The sequence below is a fragment of the Danio rerio genome, chromosome 5 (genome assembly GCF_052040795.2).
Source record: "Danio rerio strain M-AB ecotype USA chromosome 5, GRCz13ab, whole genome shotgun sequence".
NCBI lineage: Eukaryota > Metazoa > Chordata > Actinopteri > Cypriniformes > Danionidae > Danio > Danio rerio.
In genome coordinates this window covers 27,788,346-27,810,221 of record NC_141025.1, presented here as the reverse complement: position 1 = coordinate 27,810,221, position 21,876 = coordinate 27,788,346, and the positions used below count along the sequence as shown (strand labels likewise).

Here is a 21,876-nt window from a genome sequence, read left to right as displayed (position 1 = left end):
AAATGTGCAATAGGCTACTATAAAAAGCATGAATTCTACACAGTGTTGCAACCTTAAAGGGTTCCACAGACTATTAAATAAAATGGTCTATTGTTGCACAAACGTGCAAGCATTTTAGTGACTTTTCCACATGCAACATTATCTACTGTAGATAGACCATTAATGACGATACTAACGTTTACAAACTACAGTAGCAGAATGCATGTTTACTATAAGCAATATAACGATTACATGTGCTGTAGACTCTAATGGCAATATGTCAAACTGGTTGTAGTACATGTGGGCTCTTATGACATGGCGTGGGACAGAAGATTCTGGTGAACAGAGCCATATTTGCTTTTCTTTTTTTTTTTTGCCACTTTATGGTGATAACAGTTTAACCACTGAAGTCACATGCACAGTTGTTTCGGTTCTCATTACTGTTGCTGCCTATGGAGGATAAGGGACTCTCTGATTTAATCTAAAATATCTTAGTTTGTGTTCTGAAGATGAACAAAGGTCTCAGATATTTGGAACGACAAAATTAATAAAAGAATTTTCATTTTTGGGTCAACTACCCCTTTAAAACTGGCACATGCTGCCATCTACTGGTGATTTTAGTATTGTATTCATTTATCCATGACAACCTGTCTGATGAGTGTGAGCCTTCAGTTTCCACAATCAGGCCGTGGTGTTTCAGCAGCTCCTGCAAGTGAACACACTCAGCGTGTATGTCTTGAGCCCAGCGTCTGCTCTGCTGCTCATGTCTGGCAGTTCTCCTCTGCTGTTTTTGCTCTCTCTCTCTGAGTGCTGTCCTGAGCTCCTGAAGCTCCTTTTCAGAGCTCAGCAAAGTTTGCTTAAGACACACAGCCTCCTTCTCTGCCTCCTGTCACAAGAAAGCAGCAGTAAGTAAATGTTATGTATTAATCGATATAAATTAAATTGAACATGTCGGTTTGCATCTGAATTAAATGTCCAGAATAAAAAGATGACTTCTGATTCCTCTCACCTTCTGAAGTTCAGTCAGTTTACTTTGTAATGCCAGAGTGTTTCTTCTCTCTTTGTCCAATTCTGTTCTCCATTTCCTAACTGCATCCTCTGTTTTCTGCTCCAGAGTGTGACGCTGCTCTTGGAGAGCCTTCTCTCTCTGTTCCTCACACTTCCTTTGCTCTCGACTCGCAGCCTTTACAATCTGTTCACATGAGAAGAGATGCTCTGGTTTTTTTGGGGCATAAAGGAATCTTAACTGCATCAAATTTAATGGCCTGATACGGTAATACTTAATTTCCTTGATGAATCTGTCAACAGTACACAAGAGTCTGTGTAAAAAAATGTGATAATAGTGATGGAACCTTTTCCTCAGTCTCTCTTCTGAATTCCTCTTGTTGCCTTCTCATCTTCTCTTCGCTCTGCTTTAGAGCCTCTTTTAGTTGCTTCACCTCCTCATCTTTCATCTTAAACAGATGTGAATATAAACATGTAAATGTATATTAAAAAGAGTCCTTGACTAAGACTTTCAGTTATTTTTCACTTTAGCTGAGTGTAACGTTGACAAATCATTCATTTAGTTTTTTTTATTACAGATCTTTCAAGAGTTTACACTTAGCTGATGATTTATAAAAGCTTGTTTGGCATGCTGTCCCGGGAGGGAGCCCCGAGCTCAAGGGCTCCTCGAGCACGGGGCTTCCTCCCGTTGGCAGAGCGAGAGGGGAGCCTGAGCTCGGTGCTCAGAACTGCTGCGGTAGCTAAGGGAACACAAGGGGTTAGACAAAAGCTTGATTGTTATGTATGTTGAATGTCTTTGGATGGTGGGAGGAAACCGGAGAACCAGGGGAAAACCCACGCGGACACAGGGAGAACATACAAACTCCTCACAGAAACACCCACCGGTCCTGTGGAACCAGGGCTGGCAGTGTTCTTGCTGTGGGGCTCACAGTGCTAACCACTGGGCCACCGTGCCACCCAATCAGAGGTAAGAGAGGAGAATAGGGGAGGAGTGGGGTTTCTTCCAAACAAAGAAAAAGTGAACTGAAAACTGTGGCTATTTATAGTAGCTTAGGGCTCATATGATTGGAAGATAGTGATTAGCAAATGAGAGACCGGCCGTGATAAATCATAAGCATGTGATCCTCTCGAAATTAGTTTATGAATAAACTTCACTTAGGGTAAGGCACTGTGGTAAGGTAAGATGAACAGGGTAAAAATATTTAATAATTGGCCAGTTACATAATATAAAAAAAATTGCAAGAAAAAATGTATTTCAAGTTTTTTTTTTATGTTATGATTTAATATGCAAACATTCTGGAGTTCTGGATATAATAGTGTAAATTTAAGTTCAAGTAAAAATGTCTAGAGACAATCTAGAGAAAACTACCTTTTAAATTTGTTATATTTAAAGTGCTTTGTTATATTTGTTAATTTGCTAATATTATAGGAAATACTGTGAAAATGTCCATGCTCTGTTAAACATCATTTGGGAAATATTTAAAAAAGAAATAAAATTCAAAGGGGGCTAATAATTCTGACTTCACCTGTATGATTATCAGGATACGAGATATGATTTGAGACTTTTTCATGTTGCCCAGCCCTAATACATATTTTTTATCTAGTTTTCTCTAAATTCACTTCAGCAGCACTTACATACACCAAACCTTATAGTTTTAGTTAAGTGTGAGTAAATGGTGAACATGTTTGGGTGAACAATCTCTTTAAAATACATTATTCACTAATTCTTTACTTGTTTCAAACCTTTAAAATTTTTTTACCTCTATTGGGCATGAAAGAAAATATTTTGACGAAAGCTGGAAACCTGAAACCATTGACTTCCATAGTATTGGGGTTTCCTACTATGAAAGCCAGTGGTTATAGGATTTTAGCTTTCTTCAGAATACGTTCTTCAGTAAAACTCATAAAGCTGACCTTGATGCAGTTGTGTAAGGAGTCCAGGCTTTGTTTGTGAATCTGAGCTTGGTCACTGAGAGAAGCTGACCTCAAATCATCCGCCTGCTTACACACCTGGAATAGCACAATCAAACCAAGCCAAGCTGATTCAGACTATTACATTATGTCAGAATAATCCGTGAAAATCTTTCAGTAAATAAATAGATTTACATTCTGAAGCTCCTCTTTATGGCTTTTGGTTAACTGCAATGTCAGTTTCTCAATCTCTTGCTCCTGAGAAGAGATTAATAATCATATGTATATGTACATAATCACAAATATAACAATGATTCACAGTACATTGACTAGTATTCGTTGTTTTTTCAACATTAAAAAAAAGAATATTCAAAACACAAATCTTTTCTAACAATTCAAAAGTCACTTACACTTGTTTTGATACAATGAATGTAATATTGATAAATAATAATTAAGATATCTTCAACAACAGAAAAAAATGAGACTGTATTGCATACCATGTCTTTTTTAGATCTGTTCTGCATTTCTCTCAGGTTTAAGCTGTGTGCCTCTCTCAGTGAACAGAGCTCCAGAAGAAGGCCTTCCTTCGCTTCTTGCGTCCCTTGCAAAAGCAATTCCTTTTGGGCAACAATTCTCTCCAGTGCCCCAAAACGCTTTATTTGATGATCTAGATGCTTCTGTGAGGCCTGCAGACATACAGTTAATAAAACGATATATTAGATACTCAAAGCACTGACATGGCTGATTGAGAAGATTAAATAATCGAGAACCAGTTTTATCTGTTCTTTTTCTCTGATGGCATGAAGCAGCTGCTTCTCGAGCTCACTGTATTTCTCCTGGAGGCTCCTGCTGTCCTCCTCTCTCTGCTCCAGCTCCTGATTCACCTCATCCAGCCTCTGAGACAGACAATCAAAACAGCTGCATGTGGACAAATTGTAGGCTATATCTATCTGTATTTGCAATCTATATTTATTGTGCAGACAAAATTAATGTAGACAACATGTTAATGCCCTTTTTAATTTGGTCATTAAGTTACTTAAGGATTGTGTCATCAAAATGGATTCATTGAGTCTGAACTTTGATTAATTGCAAAAATAGAATTTAGCAAAAAATAATAAGAAATTGTGCTTATTTTTAAAGCAAAAAGTAAAATAGGGCTTGGATTAGATTACAAAAAATAATAATAAATAGGTTCCTTGAATCTCAGGCTTTGGGAATTTATATTACAAGTAAAGCTTTATATTGCAAAAAAAGACTACTTTGTGCCATTTGTTTAATACTGTGGTCACAGCAAACCTAAATGAACATGGTTCTCCAAAATTTTGCTTAAATAAAAAATTTAAAACACCCATTTTAAAAATAGGAATCGAAATTGTAAAAGAAATATTGCAATCCAACAACTGTATAAAAATATTGTACAGTGTTGTTTGAGTACAGACACTTACCTATGGCAATGTGTCATGTGTGCTGTATTACTAGTGATCCACAGTACCTCCTGCATAGAGTCGAGTGTGTTCCTGAAACGCCTTTGTTCTGAGAACAACTCAGATTTGGCATTTTCCAGCAGTCTGTCCATCTCTTCCCTCTCCAGAACAGACACGCTGCGGCTTACACACTGACCGAGAAAAAAAAAAACACACAATAAAAATTGTTACACAATCAAACACAATTAAAGTATTAATTGTCAAAGTCTTTATTTCTATAGCATTTTTACAATGTAGACCAGGGGTTCCCAAACTTTTCAGCTCGCGACCCCCAAAATAACAATGCCAGTAACTTGCGATCCCCAATATTCTTTGAGGTGGTTATAAATACAGAAAGCTTGCATGCAATGGGGCGCACACACACCAATAAACCCAAGTCTATTCTTCGTTATATTTTTTTTAATGTATGTCAGTGCTGTAAATGTGCCAGAAAGTTTAACCTGCTATTATAAAATCAATCTGCTGCATCTGACGCTATTGCTGAGTCTTTAATATAATGTAATTACCTGAGGGGTCGCAATCCAATAGAACTAGTAACTATAAGCTACTATAGTAACTATATACAGTAGTGTATTTAGTAACTGTAAACGACTATTTTTTTAGTAGGTTATGGATTAAAATGTTAATTCTTATGGTTTAATAAAAATAAATAGATTTTTGGAAACCACCCCTTCATTGTCCCGTGACCCCTCGGGGGGTCCCGACCCCCACTTTGAGAACCACTGATGTAGATTGTGTCAAAGCAGCTTAACATAGAAGTTGTAGTAAATTGAGTTTTCAGAGTCGAAGTTCAGTTTAGTTCAGTTCAGTGTGGTTTAAATTTCATTACTAAAAATGTATCTATCGTTGCGCAGCTCCCCAAGTCCCGATTACTATTTTGGGCTGCACTGTGTTTCCTAAATAGAGTATTTTAATATATCATTAAGTTATTTTTGGTATACTATTGATACATTGATTAATGGCTAACATAAACTCCTAACATTTATACTTGTTGTTTTCCTACTTTTAAATACATCAACAAGAGTGACCTTTTGCCCTTGCAGAACCCTGACCTCCTCCAAACATAAGTCCCTCTGGGCCTGCAGTCTGTGTAGCTCACTCCTAAAGGACACACGGAGCGCTTTAAAAAAATTCTGACAATATACATGGATTTTACGCACAAAACTTAAAGACATAAGTGTGTATTAAAGCAAATGAAATGAATGTTCCAGTGAGTGGCACATACATGATGTTCTGGACCTGTGCTCTGCTGTCCTTCACACTGAGCTGTACAGAGAGATGCTCTCTTTTAGATTGATCCACTTCCTCTCTCAGCTTCTGCAGAGTATGAAGCATACCCTGAGAAAATTACAACACTTTTACTTAAGGAACAAGCTTTTTAGTATTTTGAATGGATAACTAAGAGAATTACACTGTGTTAATTCATACTGTTTTTTGCTGTTGAAGCTCAGCAATTGAAATCCTCAGCTCTCTTAGCGGATTGCCATCATTTCTGCTCTTGTCCAATGTTTTTTCTGTGCCCTGTGATACATGATAATAATGCATTCCATTATTTCTACTGACAGTTTTCATTTCAGTAAAACACACTTAGGCCTTACAATGTGGGGCTCGTTCCTTCGACTCTTGTATAAATTTCTCTTCCCCTTTCTGCCAGATGAATGTCTCCTTCTGTAGAAAAGCTTTGATTTGGCACCTTCACTGCTCGTCTCCTCAACAGTTCTCTCATCATCAGAGCTAAAACACACAGAGGAATCTTAAGGAATGGTTGTGTTTAGTTAAGTACATATACGGAAGCTCTATTGGTAATTTTTATTGCATAAAGTGTGTTGTCTTTTGTTTCAAATCAATATAATATGCTGTCGGTGGCTCAGTGGTTAGCACTGTCACCTCACAGCAAAAAGGTCGCTGGTTCGAGTCCCAGCTGGGTCAGTTGGCATTTCTCTGTGAAGTTAGCATGTTCTCCTCGTGTTGGAGTGGGTTTCCTCCAGGTGAATTAGATGATCTAAATTGTTGTAGTGTAAGAGTGTGTGTGTGTGTGTGTGTGTGTGTGAATGCCAGAGTATGTGGGTGTTTTCCAGAAATGGGTTGCCCCTGGAAGGGTAACCGTTGTGTAAACATATGCTGAAATAGTTGGCGGTACATTCCGCTGTGGTGACCCCTGATAAATAAGGGACTAAGCCAATGGAAAATGGGAAAATTGAATAATGTGCTGTTTTCAGTCAAATGTATTTTTCATTCATTAATTCATTTAGATTTATTCAAACAACATAAGTGACCTGAAGATTACTACAACTGCAAAGATCCAAAGATACTCTGATGGGTTTCTGAATAAACTCTTAGAAATTGCAGCAAATCATGACAAAAATTATTAAATGATTTCTTTGGATTTTCAAATTGAACTTCATTTTTTAAAAACTGAAAAGTACCTGAAGGGTTGACCATTGTTTTGGATGGTTTGTCCTGTACAGTATTCATTTTCTCGGCTAAGACGAAAAGCTGTACATAAGAAAAAATGAGAATATTTTTAGAACTCAATTACATGAACATATTATGGACAGCAAAGCAAAGCAATTGTGCAGAATATTAAAGGATTCACATCAATGAAATTGCAAATGTATTTAGCATGGAATTTGGCACACACACCTGTCCTGTTGCCGAGTGCAGACTTCAGGTGCTGTCGAACCTGTTCTGAGCACACGGTGTCCAGATCAGTGTCGATAGTGACTGAATCAAAACTCTGCATGGGAATTCCTGCCAGAAGACATTGATTGGATATTATATGTTTTCTGAATACTACAACAGTTTAGTGCTTATTACAATAATCTTATAAATGATACTACAGTACTACTTATGTACCTGCCAGGTGTCTCACTGGTGTTCTGGACTGATGCTGTAGTTTCCCCGATTGCTCCACACTGGTGAGAGCATCTGGAGCTACAGAAGAAATTAATACTTATAATGTGCACATGGAGCGCATGAGTTGAACAGCACAAATTTTGTTTGGTGCTTTTAAAAACATGAAGGTTTAAAAAACTTAATAATACAATTAACAATTATTGAAGCACAATTTGCATGCTTTTATTGCATTCTGGCTTTGAGGAGGTATAAATGTACAGACATTTAGAGAGGCATGTAATGCAATTTAACTGTTTTATCCTGATTATTGTTATTTAAAAACATGGATGCCTAAATCGAAACTGAATTTTGAGTATTTACACAGCCTTGGTTAATTTTATTATGGTGGACTCGTATCAAACTTGACTTTAGCTTGAAGTAGCTCCTTATGTCCACATTTGCACAGTGAAGGGGGACTAGAAAATGTTCTTGTTTTGGCTCTTCTCACATCCGAATGCAAGTACAGCTTTCAGTCACTTGACAGCAAAAAAAACTCCTAGCCAATCACACTGTCCATATGTGTTTAGGAAGGGAGGACCAAATAAGAGGACATGATTTAACCCTTTCAGCACCTCTAGGTTACCAAGGGTTGACAGAGCATTATTCTATTTTGAAGGCGATTAAATTATTAGTGGGGACATTTCAGCAATTGGTGGATATTGGTGGGGACACGCCCACTCCATACATGCCAGTTCTACACCCTAGCTATAATCAAATACAACAGTTACTTCAAATTGAGCTGATACACTGCCCGTCCAAAAAAGTTACCACATAGATTTAAGTAGCCAAATAGGTAGAAGCCTTCCATTGGATACTTACTGCATGGGTAATTATGTTTTAGCTGGTCACAAGTTATTAATTTAACCCTAACTAATGCAAAAAGCATATTAATACAACACTGTGGGGGCAATGCTATGATCTCTGACAAACTCAAAACATGCAATTCTGAGTGTGTCTTATCCAGGTGAGTGGGCTTGACAAACCACATGTAGAAAACACACTCTTTCATCTCTCTGTCATTTTAACCAACTCTTGCACAAGATATACAGTAGATGAAGCAGACCGGAATTATGCTAGCTTGAAAACTCAAACACAAACATTAAAAACCAGGTTTTAACTACTTCAATGTAAATGTTTATAGAGAATGTATATAACCCCTGTTAATATTCCAGATGTGTCACTGCCTCTGGCAATTTCCTAAAAAACAAAAGTTTTGGAAAGACATAATTGAATGCATGTCAGACATGTTTAATATTAAAATCCCTTTAAATGCCAAGCTCGGTATTCTTGGTTTGTATCCTATGGAACTTACAATTGGAAAGACAAAAATTTTGGATTTTGGTTTTCTTCCATCTAGAAGGGCTATTGCATTATACTGGATACACATGGATGGTCCATCCATAGAAATGTGGAAAAAATAAATATTTAACTGTATTGGACTGGACAGACTTCAGCATCAACTTAATCATCAAAGGCAAGCCGAAGGACTTTGACTATCTTTGGGAACATATATGAATATTATGTCAATTGTGTGTTCGTAAACATGTATTTAATTTTTTTTTATTGCATTATTGTTTTTCTTATTTTGTCATTATATATTTTTCAATGTTTCAATTAATTATTTTTATTTATTTATTATCCTTTTTATTTAAATATTTTATTATATATTTATTTTTTTAGTTATGTTATCTGAATGTGTATATGTATGTGTGTGTGTGTGTATATATATATATATATATATATATATATATATATATATATATATATATATATATATATATATATATATAAAAAAGGAGGGTGTGGATATGTGTTGTGTAGGCTGCATTGTTACTGTATGCCTAGTTTATGGGGATGAAAAGGGAAAAATATCAATAAACATATTTGACAAAAACAACAACAGTTGCACCAGTTTTGCACATTTGTACCAGACACTTTCTTACGATCACTTAGCATCTAAACAAACACAAAACAAAACATGTGTTCTATGTGTTTTTTAGGGAGTATCACACAGGTGAGTGGGCTTGACAAACCACCTGTAGAAACACTCTTCTCTCTAAAAAAATACTCCCCTTTCCTATCTCTAGGACTTAATTCTTTAAGTACAAATAGTTTTTTTTGTATAATTAGCACTTACAGTGTGTATTTACACTTATTGTTGCTGAATGCCTCCTCAATTATAAGTTGCTTTGGACAAAGCTTCTGCTTAATGTAACTGTATCTGGGGAAGCTGCCGTTGGTCATGTTCAGCTATGTTATGTGCCCAAGGAATGAGGTCGGTTGACTGCCTAAATATACTGAACGACCAGGTTATTCCATCAATGTTTTTTCTTCTGTGATGACAGGCATATTCCAAGATGACAATGAATGCCAGGATTCATCAGAATTGTGAAAGGGTGGTTCATGGAGCACATGGAGACATTATTTTTACACATGGATTGGCTACCAGAGAGTCCAGACCTTAACCCTGTTGAGAATGTTTGGGATGTGCTGGAGAAGGCTTTGTGTAGTGATCTGACTCTACTTTCATCAACATAAGAGCTTGGTAAAATTTTCATGCAACTCTGAATGGGAATAAATGTTGTGACATTGCAGACGCATATTAAAATGCCACAGTGAATGCATGCCATAATCAAAGCTAAAGGCGGTCCAACAAAATATTAGTGCATGACATTTTCTTTAAATGGGCAGTGTATTTTACAATATAACCATGATAATAATTAATGATTTAATAAAATAAAAAAAGTATAAGTACATGAAATGATTTATTTTCAGCATCATTTTTATCAAATCTGAGCCACATATGGAAGCACATGGTAAGATAATCCATTAAAACTATGGTGCCTACACTTTATTACTTTGACTTGTCATAACCGTTGAACAACAGCCAATTAAAATATTTTATATTTTGTTAGAAATACCATTATACTTGACAAATATTGAGTGTGTGTTTGTGTATGAGAAGATAGTTTAAAAAGACACAACTGATATAAATATCGGAACTCATATTGTTTAAATTTCAGTTCTTGTTTACATAATCAGTCGGTCATTATGAATGTTTATGACCTCTCGCTCAGTCTGTGTACCTGAGGTTGGCAGGACTAGCATTTCATCTCTAAAGCGTGTTGAGAAGTCCTCAGTACAGACGCTGTTCATCGTGAAGTCGTCCTCCTCATTTCCTATTCCTGCCACCTCTGTATTTCTTCCAAGAAGCTTCTCGAGCCTCCAACGACACTGCTCTACCCTGGACATTGAGCTCAAGCTGGATGGATCTCCTTCAGGATTCTGTAACCACACTTCTGTAACTGTGGCTCCAGTTTTCCTCATTGACTGGTGGTCTACATGTTCATCACTGACTTCTGAGAAATGGAACAGGAAATGATTATGGATTTTTTCCCCTATATTGATCATTGTTAGTCATATTAGTAACATACAAAAAATTTTTACTGCAAATTTACTTTACTCTGTCTGCCTTCAGAACACAGTTTAAATGATAATGTACGTTATAGCAGTAAAGTATAAGTACTTTATACTTAATATTCATAATTGTCTACTTTGATCAATAGTTTGAATATCATTTCATTATATATTTCTATCTATAAATGATTAATTTAGAATGCATTACCTGAGCGAGTCCAGTCAGGAGTGGATGGTGTTTTTTCATTAGTTGGAAAAGTGCTGCTCCCCAAGCCTGTGTCTTTACTTACAGACTGATTCCCGTCTAGACAGCCTGGAATATAGAAAGTATTATAAACACAGATGGATTTTAAAATAATAAATATATAGGATAAAAATGCATAAATAAAATCTGCAAATTTCACTTAAATTGTTATAATTTTTTATATAAATTTTTACTAATTTGAATTACATATTGTTTCTTTTACAAAATGACTTACTCAAAATAGGACACTCATATCTTTCTTCATGCACTTGCTTGTGGATCTATTGGTGGAATACAAAATCAGGTCTAATTCTTTACCATTTTTCCTGGTTATCAACATTTCATCAGATGGTAAGTGCTTGACCTGTAGGTGACTCAGCTGACTGTCAATGGTGTCCAGAAGCACATCACAGCAATCATGAGACAGAGGTATGAGACCGTAGACATCAACATCATCATCCACATCTGAGAAGACATGACATGAATTTTGCCAATAAACAAATGCATGGGCACAAAAAGTAAATGTCAGGTGGTCTGACCTGCAGAGAGCAGCTCATCTGTGTTTTCTCCAGATCCATCATTTTCCATGCCTGTTCTAAAAAACAAAAAATCCTTCATGCATGAGGTTGTTTTGAGAACATTTGTCTTCATTTGTGAGCTAGAGTAGAGGCAGACTGTTTAAGGGGGAGCTGCTGGTTTTGTGGTTGCCTAGGAAACACAACAGAAGGGGTCTCCAATGAACTAGTTAGAAAGACCCTCATGAAGTAAACAGAAGCCAAATTTTTTTGTTGTTGCAAAAAACAGTTGACAAGTTTGTAGCAATACGTGTTTACAATACAGAATATAAATTACATTGTCAATGAAAAAAGATACAAGAAAGAAAGAAAGAAAGAAAGAAAGAAAGAAAGAAAGAAAGAAAGAAAGAAAGAAAGAAAGAAAGAAAGAAAGAAAGAAAATGATATAAACTTGAGGGTAAGACATTTAAGAATCAATTACAGTACATAAATTAAAGTCATTACAACATGAAATAGTTATTTTTGCTTTCTTATTTTTAGATATTGAAATTAAATGTAAATAATGACTAAATTCCTGCAAAAAAGGAGGAAAATATGGTTTGGTATTAGTAAATTTGCATTTGTGGATAATATGGAATTTACAAAGAAAATAAATTACATTTATAACAAAACAAGCATTTCTCTTAGTAGAAGCAGATTCATAATAACCGAAAATAATTTCTTTAAGAGTAACAGAAACATTTGGCTGTATGTTATCATTAAAAAATGAGCCAATGTTTCCAAAATTGTAGCCTGCCCTACAGCATAATTACAATCCCAACAGAAGCCAACTTATCACAGATTTCACAAGAGAATTATGCAAAGCAGCATCTTAAATATACCTTTATTTACTAATAAGTTAGATAGGTTAAAGTAAACCGTGTTTTAACACATAATAGCTTTTTTCACCAAAAAATGACAATAATTGCACCGCAGTAGTTCTCAATCGATTAATTATCAGCAGTTAAAACAGAATTTTCCCTCAGAACTTTGAAATGTATCATTACGCAAGCATTAGTTGGGTTGTTTAATAAGTTTTAGGTTTTACACTTACGTTTCTCCACTTGACGTCTTTTCTCTTTAAAAACGAACAACGAGCCTGGACAGCAGAAATTGGTTGGCATGTACACATTCATTCGCCTCAGCGTCATGGCAACCACAACTGCCTGCTGCGCCGCAAACTTGAAGAGATTTATGTTTTTGGTTTGTTTGCAATGCAGTAAAGTGTTTTTGTTAGATAATGTTTATATATACAGATATATTTTAATACATATTAATTATATAAATAACATATAATGAGCAGAAATAAGCACAATTTATGAATTGTGTCTTTACTACACTAAAAAAATGTAAATAGTCGTGGGGAGTTTTTTTACTACTATCTGGCAACTCCCGCCCTCTCGCAAATATCGCGATAGAGCTGATGTGCTCGCGCTGACAGTGCAGTGAAACAAGTTTCCATCCCTGATGATTAGCAATTTCAAAACAGTAAGTACATTTACCCTTGACTGCATTGAATTCAATATTATATTCTACCATGTCTACCGAATCAGGCTAGTACATACGCTTTTCGTGAGTATGATGTTTGGTAAATTTAGATTTACTGTGAATTAGTATGCTAACCAGTTAGCAGAATAGTATTGTAACTGATGTCATCATCTTGTATCTTTTAAAAAGATCATTAAATCTCAGAAAATGTAAACCCAGTAAGTACTTGACGGATACTTTAACTTACGCCAATATGCCTCTTTCTTTCAGCGTTAGAAAAGAGAGTTTACCATGTTTGCTCTGGAATAGAAATCGATATTAATATAGTTATTTCATCGTAAAATCGTGACGTCTGATTACATTGTTGTGTCATTATAATGTTGGTTCATGAAATATTAAAATCCATTTGAGAAGTTGTTGTCTACACTCCAATGGCCAGTAACGTTACTTGCTGCTGTGAAAGTAACAGCCTCACTGTTCGACAGGTCTTGAACTTTTCAGTTTCCACTATCCTCTGTTAAGTAGTAGTCATTCAAATCGTATGTGTATTGTCCTTTTTTTCTCAGGCGAAGTAAAAAATGGCCTCATACTTTGATGAGCATGACTGTGAGCCCACGAATCCAGAAGAACAGTACAGACAGAACGCGCTGCTGGAGCTGGCGAGGTAACCGACACCACAGCGCCATCTAGCGGAACTAAACACATTCAACTCTCAATAAACTATTTACTAACTCTGTTAAAGGGTTAGTTCACCCAAAGATGATATTTCCTCACCATTTACTCACTCAAGTTGTATGATTTTTTTTCTTCTGTTAATCATGCTGTTAATCATGAAACAATATATTCTAAAGAATGTTTAACTCATCATTAGTTGGAACAAAAATGCTATGGAAGTCAGAAGTTGTTGTTTTCAATATTCAGTATTTTTTGTATTCAACAAAAAGAAAGAAACTCAAACTAAATTTCAACAAGTGGAGGATGAGTAAATGATGACAGAATTCTCTTATGTTATTAAAAATGCCATTCAATGATATATTGAAACAATATTCCGTATATCTATTGAAACCCATGTTCAAATGTAAAAAAAAATCTAATTTGAAAGAATATCATTTATTTTAATTAATTAAAAGGTGTTATTTGCAGTAATACCATGGTAAAACATGATTACATTTTTATTTAATTCGCTTATAAATTTGAAGTTGCTGGTCCTTTTATTTTATATATTTTTTATCCAAAGAAACCTGGAATGTGATCATGGAAAGACAAAATGACATGTACCATATATTTTTAATGCCAAGATAAATAATGGAGGTTTTTTGAAAATATTTTTAATAAGTTTTTTATAAGTACAAAACAGAACAAAAACAATTATACAATCCATAATATGTTTTTATACAAATAATAAGAAAAAAAGAAATAAGTAAATCAATTTAAACAAAAAACAAACAAGCACCAGTCCATCTAAACATGCACCATATAGAGTAAATAAAATATACCATAAAGTTTAACTTGATCAAACTCAAAACATTGAAAAGAAAGCGCCCTACTTTCAACTCTTAAAACAATGAGCAAAGAAGAGGCCCCAAACTTTTCAAACTCTTTAGAAGCATCTGCCCTAGCAAAACTAATTCTTTCAAGTTTAAGAGCAGCAACCATTTCAGTCAGCCATTTATGAAAATAGGTGGTGAAGTGGACTACCAATCCATCAAGATCACCCTTTTAGCCACCACCATACCAAACATAATAGACATTTGCTGATTATGTGACCATGCTAACACAGGCTCAGAGTATGCAAACAGGGCTAATTCAAAATCTGAACTAATGTTTTCTCCAACAGAAATGATACCCAATGACGGTGGTTTACTGTTCCAAAATATTTTAAATGTTTCTCAAAATAAAATATATTGTGTTCAAAGCATAAAAAGTTTTAGTTTTTTACCCAGACATTTAAAAAGAATGTATTTTAGAGCAGTAATGGCAATCGCAATACCGTCAAATTGTGATATTTTTACCCAAGGTTATTATACCGTCAGAATCTTATACCGGCCCGTGCCTACTATGTACCACTTTAAACTGTATAAGTTGTAATCTAACATCGATAAAACGGGTATGAATTCACTTCAGCCCCTCTTCCCAGGTATCATTTGAAATGTTAATTCCAATATCCTCTTCTCATGCCAATTCATGGTGATCAGAAGATACAGCAAATCGGTAGACAAACAAACAAACTGCGTCACCAGATGTTTGGTCATAGGAGGTTACACAAAAGATTGTATATATTATGGTCCTGTGGCAGTTCTTGAAACTCAGTAAAAGAATGTTTTATGTAATGGCGCACCTGTAAATAGTGGAAAAATTGTGACTCTGAGAGGTTAAAAGCTTTATACAGCTGTTCAAATGTAACGAATTTCCCATCTACAGTATATAAAAATCTTTGCCTGTGGTCAATTCTTTACTTCTCCTTCATGAAAATATCTTATCTATAATGGAGTTTGTTTAATAATATTTGTAAACTAAGTACAATTTGTAATAAAAAAAAATAATAATAATATTAGTTTTCAGTTACAGTACTGTTCAAAAGTTTGAACTCCGTTATTTAAAAAGTAAAAAAAAGTAGTAAGGATGCGTTAAACAAATTAGAAGTAAACTGTCATTAATAGTGAAGCCAACTATGCATTAATAATGCCATAAATTGTAATTGTTTTTTTTTTAAATGTACATTATTTTTATCTGAAATTTCTGAAACAAGAGGAATTCAAATGGATTTCACTTTTCATGTAAATATTAAGCAGCACAACTTTTTTTTAAACATCAATTATAATAAGTTTCTCTCAAGCAGCAAATCAGAATATTAAAGGATCATTCAATTAACAAAGAATTCGCATTAATTAGTAATGAAATAGTGAATTAGCATTAAAATTGGTATCATCTGTACTAAAATGTGTTTGAATATGACACGATAGAGCTAACTTTTCTATTCTTTTTTTTTTTTTTGCGGCTGCAGGTCTCTGATGCAGGGTCTTGACATAGACTCGGGTTCATTTGATTTGTCTGACTGGGATCAGCGTCTTCCTCCTCCTGCTGCAAAAGCTGTGGTTCAGAGTCTTCCTGTGGTCATCATTTCCCCTGAACAAGCAGGTGACACAACACTCATTCACAACTCTCAAACCACACTTTGACAGCAGACATTATTACACGAAAGAACTGGCAGTGAAGAAAACTGCTAATAACATTTGGTAGACTGTGTGGTGTCAATGGCAGCAAGTCAATTTCTGAGGCTCTTTCTTTGTTTGTCAGATAAAGGAGTAAAATGTCCTGTGTGTTTGCTGGAGTTTGAGGAGCAGGAGTCGGTTAGAGAGATGCCCTGTAAACATCTGTTTCACACTGGATGCATCTTGCCTTGGCTTAATAAGGTATGTTTAGATGGGATTTTAATATTCTCTGACCAAAACACCAGATGAGATGCACAAGTTAAAGCCAACCTTGATTAAAATTCATACATTGTTTTCTGTGAGTGAACTTACATTGGTGACACCATTTGTAGGGCTTTATTTTAGCTCTGCTTTTAATGTCCCAACTTATTCTGAAAAATATATATATTATAGTTTTGTATTTGTACCTATCCTAAAGGCTCTTCTTTGCTGACTGCTAGTAGTAGTGTTCGGTCAAAAAAACCCACTATTTAATGGTACTGTAGCCAATCATTTTGTGTTATAATTGTTAATTGTGGTTCGATGTGTGAGCGCCTTTGGAATAGTTTCAATGGGCGAACGCTGTTGGGATCGATGACTGTGAGGTAGAGATCTGCGCGGGACTAAATTTTAAATCCCGCTTCCGCCCGCACCCACCAGGTTTTAGCCCGAACCCGACCGCTCCCGCTTACATTCAGCATTTGTTGTCCCGCTGCCCAACCCGCCCCGTTTTCTACCCGCCGTGCCCGATCCCACTAAAGAGCGGGGGGAGAACAAAACCGAACACCACCCAGCTATACAGAGTCCAGACAGCCTATAACAAGCTGTCTGTATAAACACACACACATAAGCACCAAGCACACACACAGGCAAAGCTCTCTCTCTCTCTCTCTCTCTCTCATTCGTGCGCGCACACACACACACACACACACACACACACACACACACACACACACACACACACACACACACACACAGCAACAAACAAGCTAAACACAGCATCGCGCTATTTAATTTACACGCATACATACGCGTGCTTGCTCGGGAGTCGGGAGCGATATTGCTAGACGGCCCGCTCCCGTCCCAAATTAAACCCGTTACCGACCGCTCCCGTGCTTTTTTCGGAAATTTATTCCCGCGCCGCAGAAATCTGGTCGGGTCCCGCGGCTCGAATGCAAACCTCTACTGTGAGGTGGGATTTTTCTTTTGTAACTACCTCAAGACCAGTTGTGAGAGGGAAATATTTAAGACACTTCATCAGTAGTGTACCTCAGATGTATCGAGTGTTTCGACTCTTCAAACACTAGACACCCTCATCTGAGGGGGTCAGCCTTGGTTAATCAATCCCAGTTCAGCGTCTTATTGCCAGTTTGTAATAAGGATTTGACCAGGGGGCTATTTCATAAAAGTGGTTAAGAAAAGCGGGGATTAAAGTCAAAAGCCTGACTTCAATGAGCTGAACTAAACGTCCACGCTTAAATTGGTTCCATAACAGCAAGTTGAAGATCATTTGATCTAACTAGTCTAAGTTCAGTTTAAATAATCTAGATAACTGCTCGTGCACGTTTCTGCCGTGAAACCTTAAAAGTCGAGCATAGATACATCGATTATGTTGTGTGCTACCATGGCAACTTCGAGAACTGAAAGAGCTCTGAAATGACACACAGCTGTTCACAGCCAGTGAGCCGCGAAACTGCAGATTGTTCAGTAGGCTACAGTAGCAATATATATTTAAGTATATGCTATTATTTAAGCCTATTAACATGAAATTAAATATTTGTTATAATACATAGTAATTGTGCTTGACAGCGCGCATGTGCGTGAGAGAGAGAGGATTTGCGCTTACTGCCAATGCTTGCAAGGAAAAGTTTTAATGCACTACAGGCTCACTGTAACATACAAAATGTTCTAAATGTAAGCACATAGGTTTAAAATAAACAAAAAGCCGTGCACACACAAGCGGTGGGATTTTTTATTTGCTCCCGAATCTGCTGCAAATCATTGCTTTCCCTTTGCCACTTGTTTCCCGCGGCCCGTTTGAAAATATCTTTACATTAAAGTGACGCTGCAGCACAGCACGGATCATCTCCTGGTTATTCCACTCATTTTATAGCTTTAAATTCATTATTTAAAAAATGTAGTCTTTATATTTGTCAGTGTCTTTCTTACCCCCGTGCTCGCGTGGGTTTCCTCCAGGTGCTCCGGTTTCCCCCAAATCCAAAGACATGCGGCATGCGCTATAGGTGAATGGAATAAGCTAAATTGGCTAAATAGTGTAGGAATGTGAATGAGTGTGTATGGATGTTTCCAAGTGAAGGCGTCCGCTGCATAAAGCATATGCTGTATAAGTTGGCCGTTCATTGCGCTGTGGTAACCCCAGATTAATAAAGGCACTAAGCCGGAAAAAAAAACGTGCATATATATATATATATATATATATATATATATATATATATATATATATATATATATATCGAGAGAGAGATTGCTTTACAATAATATATTTGTGCATATACGTTAGATTATTCAGTACCAATGCAAAGTTTGGAATATATATATATATATATATATATATATATATATACATACATACATACATACATACATACATACATACATACATACATACATACATACATACATACATACATACATACATACATACATACATACATACATACATACATACATACATACATACATACATACATACATACATACATACATACATACATACATACATACATACATACATACATACATACATACATACATACATACATACATACATATATATATATATATATATATATATATATATATATATATATATATATATATATAATTTTTTTTTTGTGCTATTTAGTGACTAAAGTTTTAATCATTATTAAGAGGTTAAGTGAATTTAAATGGTATTAAATTATGGCAGGTGAATGTTAACATTACTTTGATTAAGCTTGAACTTAAGGCTTAGCCTTGGAGTTAGCCTGCCCCGGACCAGGCTAGTTTCCCAGCATAAGTTGCCAGGGTAACTAAGTTTGAACTATCGTAAATTTGATTTATGAAACCGTATCCGCCATTAATAAACCTGACTCACCAAAATAAGCCTGGCTTTTTCTGTAAGCTTGGTTTATGGAATAGCCCCCAGATCCTCAATTTGTTTGTTTTGGGTTCTGGTTTTTAGTCAGGGTTGGGTTTAGGGTTTGTGTATTTTTCCCAAAAGTACTTTGAAGGATGAGTTCTGTCCTTTGGTTTTTCCCTACAGATTAGGTTGAAGTTAGAGTTTGGGTTAGGCGAGGGCAGTTTTGCTCAAAATACTTAGAAGTATGGGTTATGCCCTCTGGTTACTGACGGTTGGGTTTTACGGTCCCTTAAAATTAGGTTAGGTTTAGAGTAAAGCATAAATAAATAAGCATAAATCTCCATCTTTCCCCAACTTTCTTTTCTGTGTCCCACTCTGTGAAGCCTGTGCCCCTAATGATGATGTAAATGCATTAGCATCAGTAGTATTTTGACATTTCATTACAGACCAATTCATGTCCCTTGTGTCGACTTGAACTGCCCACTGACAATGCAGACTATGAAGAGTTCAAAAAAGACAAGGTAAGACTGTGTCATCTTTTTACTGTCAGATAATTCAATGATTGGTTTATACCATTCGGTCACACTTTACTTGAAGGGGTGTTTATAAGGCGGTCATGAAACCTTGATCATGCCATGTCATGAATGTGAATGAGATTGTATGCATGATTTTGCCAACTATTAGGTGTTAAGTGTATTTTAAATGTATTTTGCTCGGTTATGTCATTCATTCATTCATTTTCTTTTTAGCTTGGTCCCTTTATTAATCTGGGGCCGCCACAGCGGAATGAACCGCCAACTTATCCTGCATATGTTTTAAAGTTTTGCAAATAAGTCATACATGCAACGTATATTTCAATATTTATCAAAAAGAGTTTATATATGAATATGATGACATATAGCCTATATTTATGAGGTCCAAGAAACATTTCCAGGTTTTTATGAAAAGGCTACTTTATGCTAATACTTTACATTTAAGAACAGCACTTTTCTCTTTACTTTAAGGACAGTGCCATTTTTAATTAACTTTAAAAAGCACATTTTAATTTAAACGTTAACGTTTTATAATTTTTTTTACCTATAAGCACAGTACAGTGTTATGATTTAAACTGTTTATAATGGATAAAGTGGCTGAAAATAATAAATATCCATAATAATAGTAATTAAACTGCCTCATTTTTGAACTGTGTAGAGTTGTTGGTGCTTAATTAGGGATACACTTCTGTATTTCAATACCAGTGGTGGTACTTGTAGAGAAAAAAAAATATTTCTGAGGCAGTACTTGATGAAAAAAGTTTGAGAACCACTGGCTTAGAACATCATCATGCCTCTTACAATCTGCTCTCTTGCTAATTCACTCATCTTCATGATTTACAGGGTATTTTATCTAATTCAAAACATCTGTTATCGGTTTATGAGATCGGCCAGATTGGCGAGTTTCAATCAAGTCCTAAAATGTGATTATCGGCTGATACTGATCTCCGGCCGATACCAGTCTCCAGCCGATCGATCAGAGCATCCCTACTTGGTGTGATTATAAAGGTTTAGTGATCTTCTTATGAACACCCCATTCGAGTAAAGTGTTACCTAGTATCATTCTGCAACATCTTAAAGAAAATGTTCCTGAGGGTTTACTGCTTGTGCTTCTGTCTACAGGAAAGGAGAAGACAGAGAGAACACAGGCTAGAGGATCTACATGGAGCCATGTACACATGACCACAGAATACTTGATACAAATATATATATATATATATATATGAATTCAGCTTTCAGTCTGTCGAAAGTGAGAGTTTACTGTGCAGGGACCAGGCTTTCAAACGAGTATGTTTGCTTGTACTTGGGGTGGTGGGGTGGGATCAAACAAACAAACAAACAAAAAAAAAAAAAAAACAGCACAATTTTTAATGTTATTCCTTTTAAGGCTTTTGTATGGCTATGCACTGGGAACTGAGAATTGTAGTCTTACGGATACATTTCTGGTTTTATTAAATGTTTTAAAGCCGTTTGTGTTTTAGTGTGAAATTGAATCGTCTTGCTCCATTATCTTATGCTAATTCGTTTTGCTCCCTGAGATTTCTCGTCTTCAAGTGCTGAATAAACTATCATTATAATAAGCAATGGTTGCCATAGTGAGTACAATAAATCATATTGAGTGCACTGGGACACATTAGGCATGGTTTCTGCCAGTGGACTTGCCCTAAAGGGATAGTTCACCCAAAATATTACTAATGTTAGACAAAAGAAGAAACGCATCGACTTTCACAATAGGAAAACATACTATAAAAGTCAAGCAGCATTTTTCAAAATATCTACTTTTGTGTTAAACACAAGAACAAAGCTTAAATAGGGGTTTGAACAAGTGAAGGGTGAGTAAATGATATCAGAGCTTTCATTTTTGGGTGAAAAATCTCTTTAAAAAAAATAAAAGTCTTATATAATATGGTAGAACTCTACCTCATGAAAAATATATGTGAATAATAGGTGTCTGTAAAGTTATTGTAATAAATGGAGCAGGAAAACTGTCTGAATTCGTAATGTCAAATTGTCTTTTCCATATTTTTAAATAAAATACAAAAAACACATCAAGCTTCTCTAAACGTGTACGTCTTATTAGTTTTTTGTGTGCT

At 35.7% G+C, this 21,876-nt stretch overlaps 2 protein-coding genes across 20 annotated transcripts in view; one reads left to right on the top strand and one right to left on the bottom strand.

Moving 5' to 3' along the window:
* Nucleotides 1–13,610, bottom strand: part of si:ch211-102c2.8 — a 22,723-nt gene extending 9,113 nt beyond the window's left edge. For 2 of the 18 annotated variants that reach the window (XR_015491227.1, XR_015491228.1), the window contains exons 1-21: nt 12,544–13,610; nt 11,475–11,530; nt 11,300–11,400; nt 11,171–11,216; nt 10,900–11,004; nt 10,361–10,633; nt 7,236–7,313; nt 7,023–7,130; nt 6,806–6,875; nt 5,978–6,113; nt 5,808–5,900; nt 5,605–5,717; nt 5,408–5,480; nt 4,388–4,510; nt 3,722–3,791; nt 3,393–3,581; nt 3,091–3,153; nt 2,899–2,994; nt 1,332–1,433; nt 989–1,171; nt 627–865 (exon numbers count right to left, since the gene is read on the bottom strand). Coding sequence is in view for 8 of the 18 variants with exons in the window: in XM_087253514.1 (XP_087109640.1) it covers nt 627–865; nt 989–1,171; nt 1,332–1,433; nt 2,899–2,994; nt 3,091–3,153; nt 3,393–3,581; nt 3,666–3,791; nt 4,388–4,510; nt 5,408–5,480; nt 5,605–5,717; nt 5,808–5,900; nt 5,978–6,113; nt 6,806–6,875; nt 7,023–7,130; nt 7,236–7,313; nt 10,361–10,633; nt 10,900–11,004; nt 11,171–11,216; nt 11,300–11,400; nt 11,475–11,586 (2,429 nt within the window). In the remaining 10 variants the exon portion in view is untranslated. Of the gene's footprint in view, nt 1–626; nt 866–988; nt 1,172–1,331; nt 1,434–2,898; nt 2,995–3,090; nt 3,154–3,392; nt 3,582–3,665; nt 3,792–4,387; nt 4,511–5,407; nt 5,481–5,604; nt 5,718–5,807; nt 5,901–5,977; nt 6,114–6,805; nt 6,876–7,022; nt 7,131–7,235; nt 7,314–10,360; nt 10,634–10,899; nt 11,005–11,170; nt 11,217–11,299; nt 11,401–11,474; nt 11,644–12,543 lie in introns of those variants that run through there. The other 16 variants (XR_015491225.1, XM_087253520.1, XR_015491222.1 and 13 more) reach the window with 14 other exon arrangements.
* rnf181 (ring finger protein 181) lies at nt 12,921–21,854 on the top strand. 2 transcript variants are annotated; one of them, XM_087251471.1, is made up of 6 exons: nt 12,921–13,061; nt 13,544–13,641; nt 15,982–16,115; nt 16,275–16,390; nt 19,697–19,771; nt 20,906–21,835. In XM_087251471.1, exons 2-6 carry the CDS (start codon nt 13,556–13,558, stop codon nt 20,963–20,965), a joined length of 471 nt encoding a protein of 156 aa, XP_087107597.1. In that variant the 5' UTR covers nt 12,921–13,061; nt 13,544–13,555; the 3' UTR covers nt 20,966–21,835.
* The last annotated feature ends 22 nt before the right edge of the window (nt 21,855–21,876 follow it).

Coding starts and splice junctions, on each gene's coding strand:
- rnf181 (XM_087251471.1), top strand. CDS start 13,556: ATGGCCTCATACTTTGATGAGCATGACTGTGAGCCCACGAATCCAGAA. Junction 13,642..15,981: donor GCGCTGCTGGAGCTGGCGAG/GTAACCGACACC, acceptor TTGCGGCTGCAG/GTCTCTGATGCAGGGTCTTG. Junction 19,772..20,905: donor AAGAGTTCAAAAAAGACAAG/GTAAGACTGTGT, acceptor TTCTGTCTACAG/GAAAGGAGAAGACAGAGAGA.